General features: G+C 42.2%; 1 protein-coding gene across 1 annotated transcript in view; it reads left to right on the plus strand.

Annotated features, from left to right (window-relative positions):
- Positions 1 to 19368, plus strand: part of WNK1 (WNK lysine deficient protein kinase 1) — a 538182-nt gene that overhangs the window by 489060 nt on the left and 29754 nt on the right. The window contains 1 exon segment of the mRNA XM_033953429.1: positions 12396 to 12586. Within this exon segment, the coding sequence (XP_033809320.1) occupies positions 12396 to 12586 (191 nt within the window).

Raw genomic sequence — 19368 nt, forward strand, 5'->3', positions numbered from 1 at the left:
TACTAACGCCAGCTTTATGGAGGCGTTAGCATGTAGCGCGCACGGCAATGTAGCACGCACTAAGCGTGTGCTAAAACCACTAGCGCACCTTCATAAAAGGAGCCCTTAATCTTTCAGACTGGACCTCAAATCATGAGTTTGATCAATTAAAAAATCCAAGATTCCAAAACAATACTGTTTCTGAAAATAAAACTTTGGCATGTTACGTCTGAGTAATTTTGACTTCCCAAAGCAATTGGTTGCTTCTGCACGTAATATACAAATATAAAGTATGTCCTTGCTGTGAGTTGCCTAATATACTGCTGCTTGTGCTCCCTCTAGCTACATCTCTTCTGTACTGTATTGTCTCACTGCTACTCAGTTTTTCATATTGCTGTTTTTATAACAAATTCCTCTCTCTTTGTGCTTCAGGGAAGATGGTGAAAAAAGTCTGCCCTTGCAACCAGCTGTGTAGTAATTATCTTTTTATTATCTCTTTCATATGTGTATTTTTGTGTAGCACTTAAATTTCCTCTGACTATAAAGTTTTTCTTACGTGCTCTTTAGGTTCTGCAAATCAATTCTCATTGAATATAACATGCTTCTTTTTTCCTCTGGTGATATATACTGTATACTTTACTCTTTGATTTTGGGAGGGTGAAAATAATCTCATATCCCCAGTGTTACCCACTCATCTGTTGGTTTTGCCATTGAATCAAAATCTATTGCAATTTTTGATAAAATCTTCACTAGCAAGAGCAATAAATTTCAATTGCAAATAAAAAACTATTAAGATCCTTCTTAAAATTTTATTTTATTTCTAAACAGCTATTACAGTGCAAGTGTGAAGGTCTTGAAATCTCTTTTTGCCTCCATGCTGCTATTATTAGAAATCTAATTAAATCCAGGTTTAAAATCCTGATCCTCTTTTGACCTACATGCAGATTTCTCAGGAATGCTTGGAAGAAGGGTAAAGAGCTCAAGGCATCATTGATTTGATATACTATACTGCCTTTCTGTGGTATAACAAAAGTAGTCTACATAATAAAAAGCATAAGCAACTGAAAATTTGGCTTGCAGAAATGCCTATAAAATGTATATAGGTGAAATCCTTGGGACCATATATATATATATAGTGCAAACTTAGCAATAATAAATATAGAATATTGGGCAAACTCATCGATGATCAATATTTGTTCTCCCAAATATTGTTTATATATATATATAAAGAGCTTATCTTAAAGTACACTATGGTAATGCCTCCACCGACATGCCATGTTTCAAAGTTTTCATCAAGGTCGAGGCTCCCAGCATGAGATTCTAAGAGCACAAAAAATATATATTTTCAGATCCCGTTTGCATAAAAAAAAAAACCTACAGCACAATACTTGAACTAATAATGTGAACTCTTACAAACAATTAAACAACTACATAGGAAAAAGATTTGTAGAAAAAATATAATTATTTAAAAGAAGTTTTACCACCAGCCAGGAAGAATAAAGCATTTGCAGCAGGAAACTCTCATGTCGCACTCCGTTGAATTCCATTCAGAGTAGCGAAGTCTGACATCGCATCTGGTAATCTGAACTAAACAAACAGCTATCACACCAACCAAAAGGCAGAAGTAAGGGACCAATAGCACCAAAGATGTTAAAAAATACTTCATCAAAACATCACAAACGCTAGGCTCCTCATAAAAACTGTGAACAAAGTATTAAAAAGTATGAAAAAAGATATAGAACCTATATCAGGAACATCCAGTCAGTCTCCTCATTACGTCCCTCCAGTGCTAGGGCATTTAAGGCAAAAATCCATTTTTGTTCTTTTACATTTAAAGCTTTCAAATAATTGCCACCCTCCCTCCCAACAGAAAGTTTCAAGTTTCTTTATTTTTGATATACCGTTTATCATACAGTTATCTAAACCAGTGTTTTTCAACCTTTTTACACCTATGGACCGGCAGAAATAAAAAAATTATTCTGTGGACCGGCATTGGTCCGTGGACCGGTGGTTGAAGAACACTGGGCTAGGTCATGGGCCAGACCCCGCCCATCTCTACCCAATGTCCACCCCAGACCCCGCCCCCATAATAGTACTAATTGCACCTTGCACGTCCCTTGCCTCATCTGGAAGCCTTCCCTCTGATGTTGTAATGTCAGAGAGAAGGCTTCCGGTTCAGGCGCAGGATGCCCGTAGGAGCCACTGCCCATGGCTTTGTGCACTGAATCAGTTAGGAAGAGGGAGCTGGCTCAAAGATAATGCCACATCGATCGCACCGTGGACCGGCGGTTGAAGAACACTGTTTTGGGACTGATGCTGTGGACCGGCAGGAAATTTCTGTGGACCGGCACTGGTCCATGGACCGGTGGTTGAAGAACACTGATCTAAACGGTTTACAATAATATGTAGTAAAAATTAAAAGAAGAATAAAAACTTATCTAAACTAAAAAAAAAAAAAAGGGGGGGAGCCATTTACACATGAACATACATGATAGATTAGGAGAGGATGGGAAGGAAAGATTAATAAATACTTCAAAATAAAAATAAAAGAGGGAAATGGGAGAGGGAGGCTGAGGAGGTCGCTTCTAAAAAAACATTTTGGTTGCCTTACGATATCTGTAAAGGATAATCGAATTTCAAATGAAATAGCATTTACAAGGTAAAGGCATATTTAAAGAGGAATGTTTTAAGTTTGGATTTGAATTTATCTAAAGAATTTTCTAGACGAAGATCAGTGAGAAGAGCATTCCACAGTGTGGGAGCTGTGACAGAGAAGATGGATTTGCGTGTAGTGTCATAAAAGAGTTCTCTTATTGGAAGAATAGTGAGCAGGTTTTGATTACTAGATTGGAGAGTTCTGTAAGATGCATATGGAATTAAAAGTTTATCAATGAAGGCTGGTTGATGCGTGTTTTTTGTTTTGAAAGCAAGAAGTAATATTTTATAGATAGAACGGTGAGAGATGGGCAGCCAATGAGCTTTGCAGAGAAGAGGAGTAACATGATTGTATTTTTTGGCATGGTAGAGAAGTTTAACAGCAGTGTTTTGTATTAGTTGGAGGCGACGAGTTCTTTCTTCTGAGTCCTTCTGAGTTATTCCTTGGTAGAGAGCATTACAGTAGTCTAGGGTCGAGTTGACGAGTGAATGAATCAGTATATTGATTGAAGGGGGGTCGAGAAGAGGAGATAGAATGGATTAGTCGTAAGTTATGAAAGCATTTTTGTGTACAGCACTGATTTGTTGGTGGAATGTAAGATCTTTATCCAAGATAATGCCAAGAAGTTTAACTTTACTGTCCACTTGATATCAGATATTGTATGCCCCATCCTTTTCCAATGTTCCATGATCAGGGCAGTATCAGTATTTACCCTAGACTTGTACTCAGTGAGACATACTTTAAGAGACCTGCTAGTATGTCCCACATAGATTTTATTGCACGGGCATTGAATGATATATATACCACATTCATAGTAGTACAGATGGAATTAATAGTGGTATAAATCTGTTTGCTAGTCTGGGAATGAACCCACATTTCTCATGTCATAGCTTGAGAACACAACTGATAGTAGCCACATAACACTAAGGTAGCCATGTTGTATTTGATTGTAAGGTGTCCGTAGAAGTTTACCAATATTGAGATTTTTTTGATAAGAAAAATAGGAGGCTCCTGAAATCCATCAAGTAGTTACATGATATGTCAGTGATTGAGGACAATCTGCTTGATCCTAGTCGAGAGGGGGGAGAATTTTTGAACATAAGTAAGCCCTTGTTCTGGAGTTGAAGTATTGGATCTTAACAAGAGGTCCCGCTGACATATTTAGCCCTTAGATAGCCAGATTTGATAATAGCTTTGGGATAAGCCCTTTCTTTAAATCTTTGCCACAGTAGTCTGGATTGATGTTTGAACTCCATGAATGAAGAGCACAGTCTCCAGATAAGTAAAAATTGGCTAATGAGTAGGCTGGCATGAAGGCGATAACGGATGGAAGCTATGAAAACATAAAAAGCTCGCCGTATCCGTAGGCTTACGATAAAGGGAAGTCTCAATCCCTTCCATGGATTTAGAAATATGAATATCTAAAAAATCAATAGCCCTTCGGTCCTAGGTGGCAGTAAACTGTATACAGGCATCAATATTATTGAGACTTTCAATACACCAGAAAAGTTCTTCTTCAGTAGATGAACAGATGAATATAACAGTGTCCAGGAAGCGTCTCCAAAACGTCACATGCTGAAACTGTACATTAGGATAGATGGCCTGTTCTTCCATCTGGTGATGGTGATGTCCATAGTCACTAACCAATCATCCTCAGATATATTATCCAAAGTATCCAGGAGATTCAAAACATGAGTAGAATCTTTGATAAATGAGGTCACCTTATTTATTTATTTATTCGATTTTTTAGCCCGTCCTCCCAAAGGATCCCAGAACGGGTTACAAAGTACATCCATAATAATCCAGACAGAGCAGAGATGACAGTTTACATAAATTACAATATAGCTGCTTTCTGCAAAAAAATATCCAAAAATTTGGAAAGGGGTTCAAGGATCGAATTTTGCATTGCCACAATCGGATGACCAGGAGAACATGTGAGATATTTATGGATTTTGGGCAGAAAATAAATCTGCGGAGTTAATGGATATTGTTCCTGAAGAAAATCTGCCTCCTTAACTATGATCATTTTTTTGTTTAAGGGCATTCTTCACAATAGCTCCAATTGTTTGTTTTAATTCCTCAGTCGGATCAGATGGTGGACGCTGATAATATTCTGTCCTATTAAGTTGCTTATAGGCTTCCTGAAGATAGGTGGTCCTGTGTTGTACAACCGTGGCACCCCCCTTGTCTGCTCTAGTGATAGTTAAATCAGGGTTCTTATGCATATCTGTAGCACCTTCCATTGTTGAGCAGATATATTAAATTTAAAGGGAGGGGGAGATTTTTCCAAGGATTCAAGATCCTTCAATACTAAATCACAAAAAATTTCTACATTGTGATTTAAGGGACCCGGGGAGACCAGGTGGATCTTCTAGTCACCAGAGAACCATCAGAAGCATATTGACGATCCTGAAAAATATTTTCAACTGAAGTTTTTTCTGGATTTGACAGACATGTTCCTGTACTCATTTCCATCAATTTCTCTCATTCTCAAGACCTTGGTCAAACCCAAGTGCAAATCAGCCACCATGATCCTGATAATTCTTCAGTGGCCCAGACAACCTTGGTACTCACTTCTACTTCAACTGAGTGCCGGGGATCCAGTTCCATTGAAAATCTTTCCATCTCTGCTCACTCAGAGTCAAGGGTCTCTTTTACATCCCAATCTGCAATCGCTGTACTTCACAGCTTGGTACCTCTCAGCCTGACTTCAGCAGATCATGATCTTTCTGGCACAGTGCAAGCCATTATAACTGCTTCCAAAAGTGGACACACTTTCCACCGCCAAGATGCTACATCTTCAATATTGGATTATCTTCTCCATCTCTCCAATTCTAGACTAAAAACCACTTCAGTCAGAGTTCTTCTCAGTACTATTATTACTTTCCATGTTCCTATCAACAATAAATCTCTGGCTTTTATCACAGCGGCTGGCGATTTAAAAGAAATAAATAAAAAACCTAACACAGCTGGCAATTTAAAAAAACCCTAATGTGGCTTGATAAAAGGGGACCTTAATTTTTAATAAATTACTGTGTTAGCCTTGTTAGTCCACTTTTAAAGAAAATAAGATAAAATTATATTTTGACTAGCTTTCAAAAGCAATATTGTTTGCCTTTTGGTCATTCTGACCTGATGAAGAAAAGGTATTGTCTTTGGAAGCTAGTCAAAAATATACTAAGTTTATTGGTTTGTTTTCAAATTTGATCAGGTAGGAGGGGAGACCCTGTCGAATTTAAACATAGAAGCAGCAGGATACACACCTGGTTTGTTACAGCTGCAACCTCTGTTCCAGATGGATAGAGAAAAATCTGATATTGTTGAACATGTTGTGTTAGAAATGTTATGAGATGAGGTTGAAAGAACAGTGGGCCCTAAAATGCTCTTCACTTTGTATCATATGTCCTCCATTCAGAGATGGGAAGAGAAAAAATGTTTTGTAAGTTCATTAGATAATTTGTGTGGATCATCTGTTGTTCTATTGTCAGCTGAGTGCCAGGGATCCAGTTTCATTGAAAATCTTTCCATCAGTCAGGGAGAAATTCAGGATGTTGTCAATCAGAACGACTGGCTATGCTCCCTAGACCTCAAAGAAGCCTATCCACAGATCCCGAGTCATCGGCTTCCAGGAAGTACCTCTGGTTTCAGATCAGTCGTTGTCATTGCCAATACAAGGTACTTCCTTTCTACCTAGCATCTTCTCCCAGAGTATTCAAGAAGTGCCTGATTGTAGTGGCTGCATCTCTCCGATCATATGGCCTTCAAGTCTTTCCTTACTCAGACGACTGGTTGATCAAGGCTGTTTCATCTCAGGAAGTGGTCCAAGCAACATCTCAGACCATTTCTTTTCTTCAGATTCTGGGATTTGAAGTCAACTTCCCCAAATCACATCTCATTCCAACTCAGCGTCTTCAGTTCATTAGGGCAATCCTAGATGCCACTCTCATGAGAGCGTTTCTTCCACCAGATCAACTTCAGACTCTCATCCGTTTCTGTCAGCAATTGCTTCCTCTGCAAACCATCTCTACCAGACACATGATGGTTCTTCTAGGCCACATGGTTTCAACTGTCCATGTCACACCATTGGCAAGACTTCATCTGCGCACTCCTCAGTGTACTCTGGCTTCTCAGTGGTCTCAAGCGATGGACCATCTTTCACAGCACTTATCTGTGACATCGTCTCTTCTGCAGTCGCTTCGCTGGTGGATGACCTCATCCAATCTTTCCAGAAGTCTCCTTTTTCACTTGCCCCCTCATCACAAGATCATCACAACAGACGCCTGGGGGGCACATATGGACTATCTGAAGACTCAGGGTCTTTGGACCACCATAGAGCGGAAATTTCACATCAATTTCCTAGAACTCAGCGATGTTTTATGCCCTCAAGGCTTTTCAACATCTCCTCTGCCCTCAAGTCCTCCTCCTTTGCACAGACAATCAAGTAGCAATGTACTACATCAAAAAGCAAGGAGGCACGGGTTCTCCCCTTTTGTGTCAGGAGGTCCAGAAAATCTGGTCTTGGACGACAGCTCGCACTCTATTCTTAAAGGCTGTCTACATTCAAGGAGAGAAGAATTCCCTAGCAGACAACCTCAGCAGGATTCTTCAGCCTCACAAATGGACTCTTGACTCTACAAGTCTCCAGTCCGTATTTGCTCAATGGGGCACTCCACAGGTGGACTTATTCTCAGCTCCTCACAGTCACCAGTTGCCCCAGGTTTGCACCAGACTTTACTCTCCTCTCAGTCTGGCAGCAGATGCTTTCCCGTCTGGATTGGACGGGTTGGTTTCTATATGTCTTCCCTTCCTCTCCTGTTGAGAACTCTGTTCAAGCTCGAGGGAAGCAGCCACCATGGTTCTTATTGCTCCATGGTGGCCCAGGCAACATTGGTTCTCCCTTCTTCAGCTCAGTTCCAGGGAGCCCATACTTTTTCCAGTATTTCCTACTCTGCTTACTCAGAATCAGTAATCACTTCTACATCCCAACGCCTCCAGGAAACCAGCCATATAGCAATGTTACCAACAAAAGTGGACTCGGTTTTCTTCCTGGTGTTTTCTTCATCATCATGATCCCACTTCCTTGGCAGTGGAATTGGTGTTGGATTATCTCCTTTCTCTGTCTGACTCTGGACTTAAATCTACATCCATTGGAATCCATCTCAGTGCTATTACTGCTTATCATGAACCAGTACAGGGAAAACCTCTTACTGCTCATCCTTTGGTATCCAGATTTATGAAGGAGCTTTTCAATGTGAAACCATCTCTCAAGCCTCCACCTGTCGTCTGGGACCTTAATGTTCTTTCCAGTTTGATGAAGCCACCATTTGAACCAATGGTCACAGCTCATCTCAAGTTTCTTACCTGGAAAGTGGTCTTCCTTATTGCTCTCACCTGTGCCAGGAGGGTCAGTGAGTTACAAGCACTAGTAGTAGATCCACTCTTCACAGTTTTCCATCATGATAAGGTGGTTCTGCGTACACATCCAAAGTTTCTTCCAAAAGTTGTCTCTAACTTTCATCTCAATCAGTCGATTGTTCTACCAGTATTTTTTCCTAGGCCCCATTCTCTTCCTGGAGAAGCAGCTTTGCATACTTTGGACTATAAACGAGCTTTGGCTTACTACCTTGATCGCACAAAGCCTCACAGAACTGCTCCCCAACTCTTCATCTAATTTGATCCAAACAAGTTGGGGCATCCTTTTTCTAAGAGAATGATTTCCAACTGGCTGGCTGCCTGCATCTCGTTCTGCTACGCTCAGACCGGACTGGCACTGGAGAGCCGTGTCACAGCCCATAAAGTTAGAGCTATGGCAGCTTCTGTTGCTTTCCTTAGATCCACTCCCATTGAGGAAATCTGTAAAGCTGCCACCTGGTCCTTAGGTCATACCTTCACTTCTCACTAAAGTCAGGAGTCATTCTCCAGAAGGGATGGGCACAAAGGCCAACTCTCTCACCATCCTATTCTGTTAGCTTGGAGGTCACACATCAGTACTGCCTGCTTGTCCTGGGATAAAGCAGTTACTTACCGTAACAGGTGTTATCCAGGGACAGTAGGCAGATATTCTCACATCCCCCCACCTCCCCGGGTTGGCTTCTTAGCTGGCTTATCTTAACTGAGTGACTGCGCGCCTACGTCAGGCAGGAAGGCACTCGCGCATGAGCGGTGCGGACTCTCGAGAACTTTCCAAGTTCTTAAAGTGGCAATGCACTTTTAAAAGTGTCCGTACCATCGGTGACATCACCCATCAGTGAGAATATCTGCCTGCTGTCCCTGGATAACACCTGTTATGGTAAATAACTGTGCTTTATGGTATCCTGTCCTGACCAAAAAATTGCCTTAGTTCCATTTCCTATTTATAGGCTTTTATCAATACAGTTACAATGCTACTTGATTCTACGTAAAGCAACAAAAAAATTTCTTTCTGCCTTTTGTCGTTTCTGCTTCAATCATCTTCTCTTCGCTCTATTCTTTCTATTCAGCGTTTGTCCTCCCTTCCACCCAGCTTCTGCCCTCTCTCTTTGCCCCTTCCACCCAGCCTCAGCCCTCTCTCTCTATCTTTCCATCCACTGTCCACCCTCTCTTTGCCCCTGCCATCCAGTGTCCGCCCTCTCTCTCTTCCATATGACATCTTTCCTCTTTCTGTCCCTTCAATAAACTGTATATCCTGTGCCATTTCTCTCCTTTGTACATGATTCATTTCAGCTTCACCCCCTCTCCATTTTTTGTCTCCACCCTCTCCCCTATGCTCTGGCATCTCTCTCCTCCTTTCCTTCCTTCCTTCCCACTCCATAGTCTGACATCTCTATCTCCTTCACTTCCCTCCCCCATGCCCTGGCATCTCTCTTATCTCTCCCTCTCCCTCCTTGCTCCTCGCCTTCCTTTTCCTCTGATCTGGCATTTGTCTCCTTAGTTATTCCTTTCCCTCCCCCCATGCCCTGGCATCTCTCTCCTCTCATCTCCCCAACCCCCTCCATTATTTGGCATCAACACTCCTTCCTTTCTCTTCCTCCCTCCTTCCTTCCTTTCCATTGGTTTGGCATTTTGTCTCCTTCCCCCCCCCCATATGCCCTGACATCTCTCCCTCCCCCTCCTTGGTCTGGTATCTTCTTTCCCTCCCTCCTATGGTCTTGGCATCTCTCCTTCCTCTCCTCTCCTTTCCCTGGTCTTCCTTCCCCCCCCAATTGGGTGCAGCAGCAGCATTTCTCTCCCTCCCCCCCCCCCATCGACAGATTCGATATAGGCTAAGGCGGGAGATAGGTCAGCGAAGGAGGGAAGCTTACAACTTGGTGTTCTTGCTTGCTTTAGGCCTTCCTCGCTGCCGTGTCCTGCCTTCGCGGAAACAGAAAGTAGGCAGGACCTGGCAGCGAGGAAGGCCTGAAGCAAACAAGAACACCAAGTTGTAAGCTTCCTTCCCTGCCCTATCTCCCTCCTTATCCTGTAGCGAATCTATTTCTTGGACCTACTTTATTTCTCTTGGGCATCTTCTCCCTCCTTTTCCGTGTGCCAGCAGCAGTTACTTAAGCATGCAGCTGTTAGCTTCCGCCTCTCCTCTTTCTCATTGGTTCTTCTACACAAAGCGAAACCAATGTCCTGCAGAAACAAATCAGCCTGTCTTGCGGGATCAGCAGCAGAACAAAAGCAAACACGACATCTCCCTGTTTCGTGCACTCGGTCGTAATGAGCCTGCCTCCAACTGCGACCGTAAAAACTGACCAGCAGTAGGAAAATTTTTTTTAAAAATAAAGCTGAAAACCCGCTTGCTGTCGCTTTAAAAAAAAAAAAAGTCAGGCTAAAGTGAATATGCAACCGAGATGACAGCCGGGTGCTTCTACCCGGCTAAAAGATGCTAGGGAGAACACTGCAAGGTGAGCTAAAACCTTTGCCTGGTATCTTACACAACAAAATACACCGGGAGGAACACCTTTAAGGTATTTATTTTTGTATGTGTAGACTTTTATAAAGGCATTTCGGATTTGTTTTTCCACTAATATCACTACACAATCCAACTGCTACTTTACTGCATGTTAGATGTGTCTTGTCAGTTGAATTCTTGGGCTGGTTGAATACACTTGATTTATAGCACTCCATAGACTGTCAGTAGCAGAGTACTACTGCCTGTCACTATAGTGTATTGGTTTGTTACTAGCTCAGAGTCCAATTTTGAGCCACCTTTTAATTATTTCTCCTAACCATATGTTACATATGAAGCATGTATCGTAGTAGATATGACATAGTGAAATAGACTAAATTCTAGAAGTATAACAACTTAAAATAGCTTTTGGCTTAATTTTATGCTGTACAAACATGTTTCATATGGAGAGGACTTGGAGTCTTTCTGTATTATATGGTTCATAGTAAGTCGCGCGCAAGACACCAGCGTGCCGACAATGGAGGGCAGACAATTCAGCGCAAGATACCAGCACGCGGCGGGAAAACTTAGTTTTAAAGAGCTCCGAAGCGGGGTGTGAATGGGAAAACCACCCCCCCACACTTTACTTCATAGTGTTTGCACTGCTGGGGGGGGGGGGGTTGGAGCCCTCCATTATAGAGAAAACTGAACTTTTTCTGATTTTTTCAGGAAAAGTTCAGTTTTCTCTATATTGTGGGGGTTTGCACCCCCCAACGGCAGCGCAAACAGTTTGCAGTAAAGTGTGTGCACCCCCGTCGAAGCTTTTTAAAACTAAGTTTTCTCGCAGCACGCTTGTGTCTTGTGCCGAATTGTCAGCGCGCTGGTGTCTGGTGCGCAATTGTTCCGTCACCGTATTATATGGTGCTCTCATTAACACCCAGTTCATAACCATGTAAGTTTTGTGATCCAGCAGTTTCTTCTTCCTTTTAGATTTTCTGCTCAGATGGACCCAGTTTCTAGTGCAGTAGTATTCACTTCCAGTCCTTGACAGTTGCAAACAACCCCTAATAAATATGCAAATGAGAGAGAAATTATTTTGTGTATGTTCATTAAGAATATCCAGAAAATCCAATCTATTTGCACAGTGGCGTAGCAAGGATGAGAGGCACCTGGGGAGGTAGCACACCCCCTCCCCCTCGCTACACGAGTGCTATCCTTCCTTCGTACCTTTCTAACTTTTCCGGCACAAGCAGCATCACCACAAGTTTACTGTTGGTGTCTGCTTTCCCTCTGACGTCACTTCCTAGGCGTGGGACCCAGAAGTGACATCAGAGGAAGAGTTGACACTGGAGCAAGAAGCAGGTTGGAGTTACTGCTCACGCCAGCAAAGAGCTAGAGGTATGGAGGAGGAGGAGTGAGGAGGATGGGTACCGGCACCCCCACCCTCTGTCCCTCCCCTTAACTACACCACTGTATTTGTAGTCTTTTGACTAAAAATAAATATCATTGCTCTAATGTACAACCAATTCAGACCACCCATTGTAACAATAATCTTTGTTCAGAGGCTGCAAATAGCACTTCCTTCTGGAACCCAGCTAAAATGAACTGTAAATCACTGCTGTGTGATGGTGAAACATACTACTTCCATAGCATTCATAGTTGACTTTATGGGCAGGAGCTGTGTTTAGCAATTAAAACCAGGCTGTCTAAATGCCACAGTGCTGGCCCTGTAAGTACATTTTTTAGCGTGTTGCAGAATTAAATAGTGTAGCATGTCCATGCCTGTTGTTTTGTAGGATTTTGCATTCTTTTGAAGTAGTGTTGTAGACTTAAAAGAGTAATCTCAGCTTTCTCAATTTGTTGATTTTGATTGAGATAATTTAATTTTTCACCTTTGTTTGTTAATTATAGGGACCAGCAGCACAAACACCATTGGAGGTGCAGTGAACACCCAGGCTTCCCAAACTCTGGCACCTGCAGTAACATCAAGTCGCAAGGGCACCTTTACAGATGACTTGCACAAGTTGGTAGATAACTGGGCCCGTGATGCCATGAATTTAACTGGCAAGAAAAACAAGAATCCAAGCCATCCCAGCTATGAGGTAATGAATTTCCTGTACTGATTGCATTTCTAGAGAAAGTAAGCAAGAAAATGTGAGAAGTATATCATCAGTTTCTATCTGAGCAGAACTGATTAAAGTCTACTAATGGGTGGTGGTGTCCAAAGGTACCAGGATAAACAGTTCTCTCAGAACTAAGCAGTAAAGATCTGATAAAATATAAATAGTAGTAATGATAGTAGTAAAACAGCAAAGCAGACTATTTGCAATATCCAACATGGGAAATAAAGAACAGACCAATCCAATGTATGTGATGATAGACTTTATTCACTACACATAACTCCTGAGTATTTACATATGCATGCCCAACATGACCATATTTTGGCCAAGGGCTTTAGGGGTGTGGTATTGAAATCAAGCCTCACCAAACTAGTATACACAGCATCTCTGATCTGAACTTCAGAGCATGTTTTTTGATTCACTACTTTGAAACTTGGGTCATTTTATCACAGGCACATTCCTGAAGATGCTGCATAAGGGCAGCTGGAATTTAAAGACTGAGTTTCTGAGGACATTAGCATAAGAACATAAGAATAGCCTTACTGGGTCAGTCCAATGATCCATCTAGCTCAGTATCCTGTCTTCACAGAGGCCAATCCAAGTCACAAGTACCTGGCAAAAACCCAAATAATAGCAACACTCCATGCCACCAACTCAGGGCAAGGAGTGGCTTCCCCATGTCTGTCTCAACAGCTTCTATGGACTTTTCTTCCAGCAACTTGTCCAAATCTTTTTTAAAACCAGCTACATTTACCGCTCTTAACACCTCTGGCAACTCATTCCAGAGCTTGAGTGAAAAAATATTTCCTCCTATTGGTTTTAAAAGTATTACTTTGTAACTTCATCAAGTGCATCTTGATGCAGTAAAAAAAAAATAAAAAATCGATTCACATATACCCATTCTACACCACTCAGGATTTTTTACATAAGAACATAAGAATTGTCGCTGCTGGGTCCATCACACCAGTAGTCCATCGTGACCAGCAGTCTGCTCCCGCGGCGGCCCTTAGGTCAAAGACCAATGCCCTAACATAGTCTAGCCTTACCTTTGTACATTCCGGTTTAGCAGGAACTTGTCTAACTCTGTCTTGAATCCCTGGAGGGTGTTTTCCCCTATAACAGCTTCCAGAAGAAAGTTCCAAATTTCTATCACTCTCTGGGTGAAGAAGAACTTCCTTATGTTTGTATGGAATCTATCCCCTTTTAACTTCAGAGAATGCCCTCGTTCTCCCTACCTTGGAGAGGGTGAACAACCTGTCTTATCTTCAGCTCTAGTAAAGGGCCGGTGAACACCGTTCCAGTTCTTTAGCAGACAGAGGAAGGAAGAAGAAGTCTTCCATTTTGTCCTTCCTTCCTCAGCCCGACATTGCTCCACAGCGATGCCCCAGATCACCCGGCTCCTCTTCAGCCCTAGTAAAGGGCTGGCGAACACCGTTCCAGCTCTTCAGCAGGCAGAGTAAGGAGGAAGAAATCTTCCATTTTTTCCATCCTTTCTCAGCCCGACTTTGCACAGCGACACAGATTGGGCTTGACCTAGACCACTGCAGATCACCCAGATCCTCCTTGGCTCCAATCACTCTAAAATCCAATCATCTGCCCCTAACAATCACCAAGAGAGAGAGCAACATCCTAACCCCCAGAAAGTCATCTGCAACCTCATATCTACCAACCACTTGCCTCCTATCTTTCACAATGAAAACAATACCACAAAAACAAATACAAACTATCTTACTGATCACCTTGCTCCTAATAAGCTGGAAGGCAGTAGCAAACAACATCTCCCCAATACCTGTTATTTTAACCGCAAACAGAGTTCACCACACAGCCAGGAGAATCATTGTAGAGAGAAACATAACAAACTGCCAGACCTGTATGAAACACATCATTACACCAACATGGGGGAGAAGACCAACAAACCCGCCCAGGACCAAGCCACACCAACAGCCAAGACTCATCTATGACAAAAAACGCTCAAACAGAATACACCACACTATCATGTGCCTACATAAACATCAGAGCTCTAGGCCCAAAGATAGAAAGCATAAGAGACTGGATAGAAACTGAGAATCTAGACTGCCTCTTCCTCACCGAAACCTGGCTAACCTGAGACTCTGACTCCAGGATAACAGAAGGTTGCGCACAGGGATACAAGATAAAGGTGGTCTGCAGAGAAAAAAAAGAGGAGGAGGTCTGGCCATCTAAGTCAGAAACTCCCTAAACTTAAACATACTAGACAAAATATCCACCCCATACATGGACCTACTAGCCTGCCAACTATCATGCACCATACTGAAAGGATCCATAACCTGCATGCTGTGCTATATAACACCAGGGAATTGGAACACAGCAAGACCAGAATTTGAAGATTTTATATACTGAAACTCACGGCAATATACAACCTAATCCTAGGAGATCTAAACCTCCACCTCGAAGACCAATTCTCTAAACAAGTAGAAAACGTACTATCTTACCTTGAAGCCTTATCTTACCTTGAAGCCTTAACCTACAAGATTTTAGGACACCAACTTGACATTGCAGCCTTCATGACCCAACAGCCCATTCTACCAGAGATTCACACCTCAAATGGAAATTGGTCCCGATCCCTCTGGTCAGACCACTACACATATACCTCCAAGGACACTGACCTGCAACCACAGCGGAGACTGAAAAAAGGGAAATCTGCAATCCTGGTGGGAGACTCGATCCTAAGACAGGTGGATAGTCACATCGCAGGAGGGAGAGAGGATCGGCTGGAGACCTGCCTCCCAGGAGCAAGAACCACGGACATCATCGACAGAATTGAAAGGATCCTGGAGGGAGCGGAGACGGTGTGTTAGTCCATGTCGGGACAAATGATGTCGCCAGGAGAGACTACAGCAGGAAGGCACTCACCGAACAGTTCGAGTCTTTGGGAAGAAAGCTGAAGATGAGGACCCAGAGGATAGCATTCTCAGAGATCCTGCCGGTACCAAGGGCAGATGTGAAGAGGCAGACAGAACTACAATCAATAAATGCGTGGATGAGGAGATGGTGTGAAGAAGAGGGATTTCACTTCGTGAGGAACTGGACAACATTCTGGGGACAGAGCAAGCTCTTCCGGAGAGATGGATTACACCTGAGCACGGCGGGCACTAGACTACTAGCAAACAACGTCAAGAGAGGAATAGAGCAAGCTTTAAACTAAGAAGTAGGGGAAAGCCGACAGTCGACCAGGTGTTGATTCGGAAGACAGTGTCCCGAAAGGATTCTGAGAGGGGAGAGCACTGGGAAGACATCAAAAACACCAAAGGAACAACAAAAAACACCAAACAGGTGATGAATAGCCAACGGAGACAGACGAAAAATGAGGGGGACAGGAGGAGACAACTACAAAGGGAAGGTAAATGGGAGCAGGAGGAAGATGATAAACGCAAAAAGGAAGGGAAAAAACACAATAAGGATACATACCACACACCGCTAGGGAAAGACAAGAGAGACAATAAACAAGAGTCGGCAGAAGGGGACGAAAAGAAAAATGAATCACATGGGAAAATAACAAGAGGACAAAAATATGGAGACTTACATTGTATGTACACTAATGCAAGGAGCCTGAAGAACAAAATGGGGGAACTAGAAATCATGGCCAAAGATGAAAACAGACATCATAGCAATCACGGAGACATGGTGGAGCGAAGAAAACAAATTGGACACAGTACTGCCAGTGTCCGGAGAGACAGGACACATCAGTGAGGAGGTGGATTAGCACTGTACGCAAGGGATACCATTCCATCAACCGAAATGGACAAAACAACAACAAATGACCAACTGAAATCAATATGGATCAAAATACCAGGAAGAAAGGGAACAGAGGTGAAGATGGGCCTGTACTACCGCCCACCTGGGCAAACGGAAGCAAAGGATGAAGAACTGAGAGCCGCATTGAGGCGAGAATGTAAAAATACAAACACCATAGTTATGGGAGATTTCAACTATCCTGGGATAGACTGGAGCCATGGAGTTTCAAAATGCTCGAAGGAATCAGAATTCCTGGAGGCTGTACGGGACTGCTTCTTGGAACAACTTGTCAAGGATCCAACGAGAGGGACAGCTACTCTGGATTTAATCCTCAACGGTCTGGGAGGACCTGCCCATGGAGTGGAAGTAATGGGAACATTAGGAAACAGTGATCACAACATGATCCAATTCAAAATAGAAATAGGTAGGCCAAAGGGGAGGAGAACCATTGCAACAACGTTCAACTTCAGGAAAGGGAACTATGATCCTCCTTCACTAGGGGGCGTCACACCCCAGGAGTTGGCTCAGCAGGTCTACTTCCTCTTTCTCAAAAGCTCCTGCTCCGGGGTAAATACGAGGCTGCCCCATCGCATCGGGTGCACTGTGAAACCTCGTTGCTGCTTTTGCAACCGTGCTTTCTTGCTTGGTGCCTCGTGGGTTCTTTTCATAGCTGCAGGAGGGCTCGCTCGGCATTGTGTATTCACTCCTGCTTTAGGGGGCGAGGGTTGGTAACCGAAAGTCGATTTTTTTATTTTTTTTTTAACGAATCGATTCGAATCAGTGAATCAATTTGAATCAGAAATCGGGCAGCAGTAGCCTGCATATAGGGAATGTTGTCATTGAAAACTACATGAATACAGCTGGGAGGTCATTCTCCCTACAGTCTAGACATGAGTCCAACAGACTTCGACCTTTTTCCAAAGTTGAAACAACCTATGTGTGGACATCATTTTGCATCTTTGGAAGAGCTTTCTTCTGCTGTTACCCAAGCCATTTGGCAACTGAACAAAAACGGTGTCTTGGATGGAATAATGAAACTTCCTGGATGTTGGGACTCGGTCATTGCAAAGCAGGGAGATTATATACTGAAGGATTGTAAAGAAATACCTGGAAGGAAAGAAAAAAAACCCATGTAAATTTTAAAAAATAGTTTGCATTATTTATTAAATGACTCTCATATATATATGTGTATGTGCGCCCTGTGGTTGGGATCATTCATGGTTATGGCTTTTCCTTTTATATATATGATGTCCAGTCATTGCTATCATTAGGTGGATACGGTACTTTGCAATAGGGTTTGGTCTCCACTTATATGGAGAAGGTAAGAAAATATCTAGTATGCAGTAGATTAATGTTGAATGTAAAGAAAATAAATGCTTTATGTTTGAGAGATGCACTATGGACAGGACTGAAGGTATTAGAAATGTATCACCAAAAAACCAATGAACTGGTGCAAAACAGAACACTCCAACAACTATATCGTTACACCAAATGAATGACTTTGTATAAATGTATCATTGGAGAGAAAAAGAGACTTCAGCGATCACTATGAAAGCAAAGAATATTTTGTTCAAATAAAGGATAAAGTATCAATCTTTCGTCTCACACAAAAAAAGTCTTGCATCTATAAGCTGGAACTTATGCAAATACACATCAATTTTCATAAAAACTAATGTGCAAATATCCTCATGATCAAATAATTACAGAGCTTTCATATGCAAAAGGGCACTTAATTTTCTGTTCCCAAAGGGGACTGCCTCCGTTTCACTCAATCTGTTGGCTTCCTCAGGGATACATATTCAATTTGCCCATAAATATATCATTTACTCTGATCTATAAATAAAACATTATGTAATTAAACTTTGCCAAACAAATATGAAACAAAGCCAAATAATTAGTTCAAAACAGCACTTATTTTCAGATTGCCATTCATAGAGAATAAAAGATGGCCACTGCAACATCAGACACCAGTGTTTAAATAATGAATGATGTCTTTCACAGTTGTGAAAAAATTAGGGCACCCCATGAAATATTCAGTTCTTTCTTAAGAAATGTTAACATATCTCTCAAATCTTTTTTTTTTTTTCCATTTATCTCTGGAAAAAGTGATGTAATTGCAGTTAAACAACAAAAATTTTCCTCGATTTACTCATGAAACAAAAGATATCCACAAAAATGTGTATTCTAACTGAAGAATAAATTAGAATACCCTACAACCTAATAGCTAGTGGCTGAAATAACTGCAGTGAGACGCTTCTTGTAGCCATCTACCAGACTCTGACATCAGACTGAGGAAAGTTTGGCCCACTCCTCAATGCAGAATTCTTTTAGTTGTGAGATGTTTGAGGGGTTTCTTGAATGTACAGCCCGTTTCAAATCACCCCTCAGCATCTCAATGGGATTAAGATCAGGGCTTTGACTTGGCCACTCCTGGCTACATTTCTTAACTTTCAGCCAGTCCTTGGTGGATTTACTGGTATGTTTTGGGTCATTGTAATGTTGCAGGGTCCAGTTCCGCTTCAGCTTTAATTTTCTTACACATAGGCTCAAATGTTCCTCAAACACCCTCTGATACACGATAGAATTCATGGTGGATTCTATAATGGTGAGCTGGCCAGGTCCTGCTGCAGCAAATCATCCCCAAGCCATGACATTTCCACCTCCATGCTGCACAGTTGGTATGAGGATCTTCTCTTGGAATTCTGTATTTGGTATATGCCAAACATGTCTTCTTTTTTGGTGTCCAAATAATTCAATTTTAGACTCATCTGTCCATAGAACACTATTCCAGAAGTCCTGGTGTTTGTCTACATTCTCTCTGGCAAACTTCATTCTGGCCTGATGTTTCTCTTAGAGAGCAAAGGTTTCTTCCTTGCATACCTCCCATGCAAGTTAAATTTGTGCAGTCTCTTTTTGATTATAGAAGCATGCACTTTCACATCAACAGTAGTAAGAGTCTGCTGTAGGTCTCATGATGACATTTTAGGGTT

This window comes from Geotrypetes seraphini, chromosome 7 (assembly GCF_902459505.1).
Source record: "Geotrypetes seraphini chromosome 7, aGeoSer1.1, whole genome shotgun sequence".
NCBI lineage: Eukaryota > Metazoa > Chordata > Amphibia > Gymnophiona > Dermophiidae > Geotrypetes > Geotrypetes seraphini.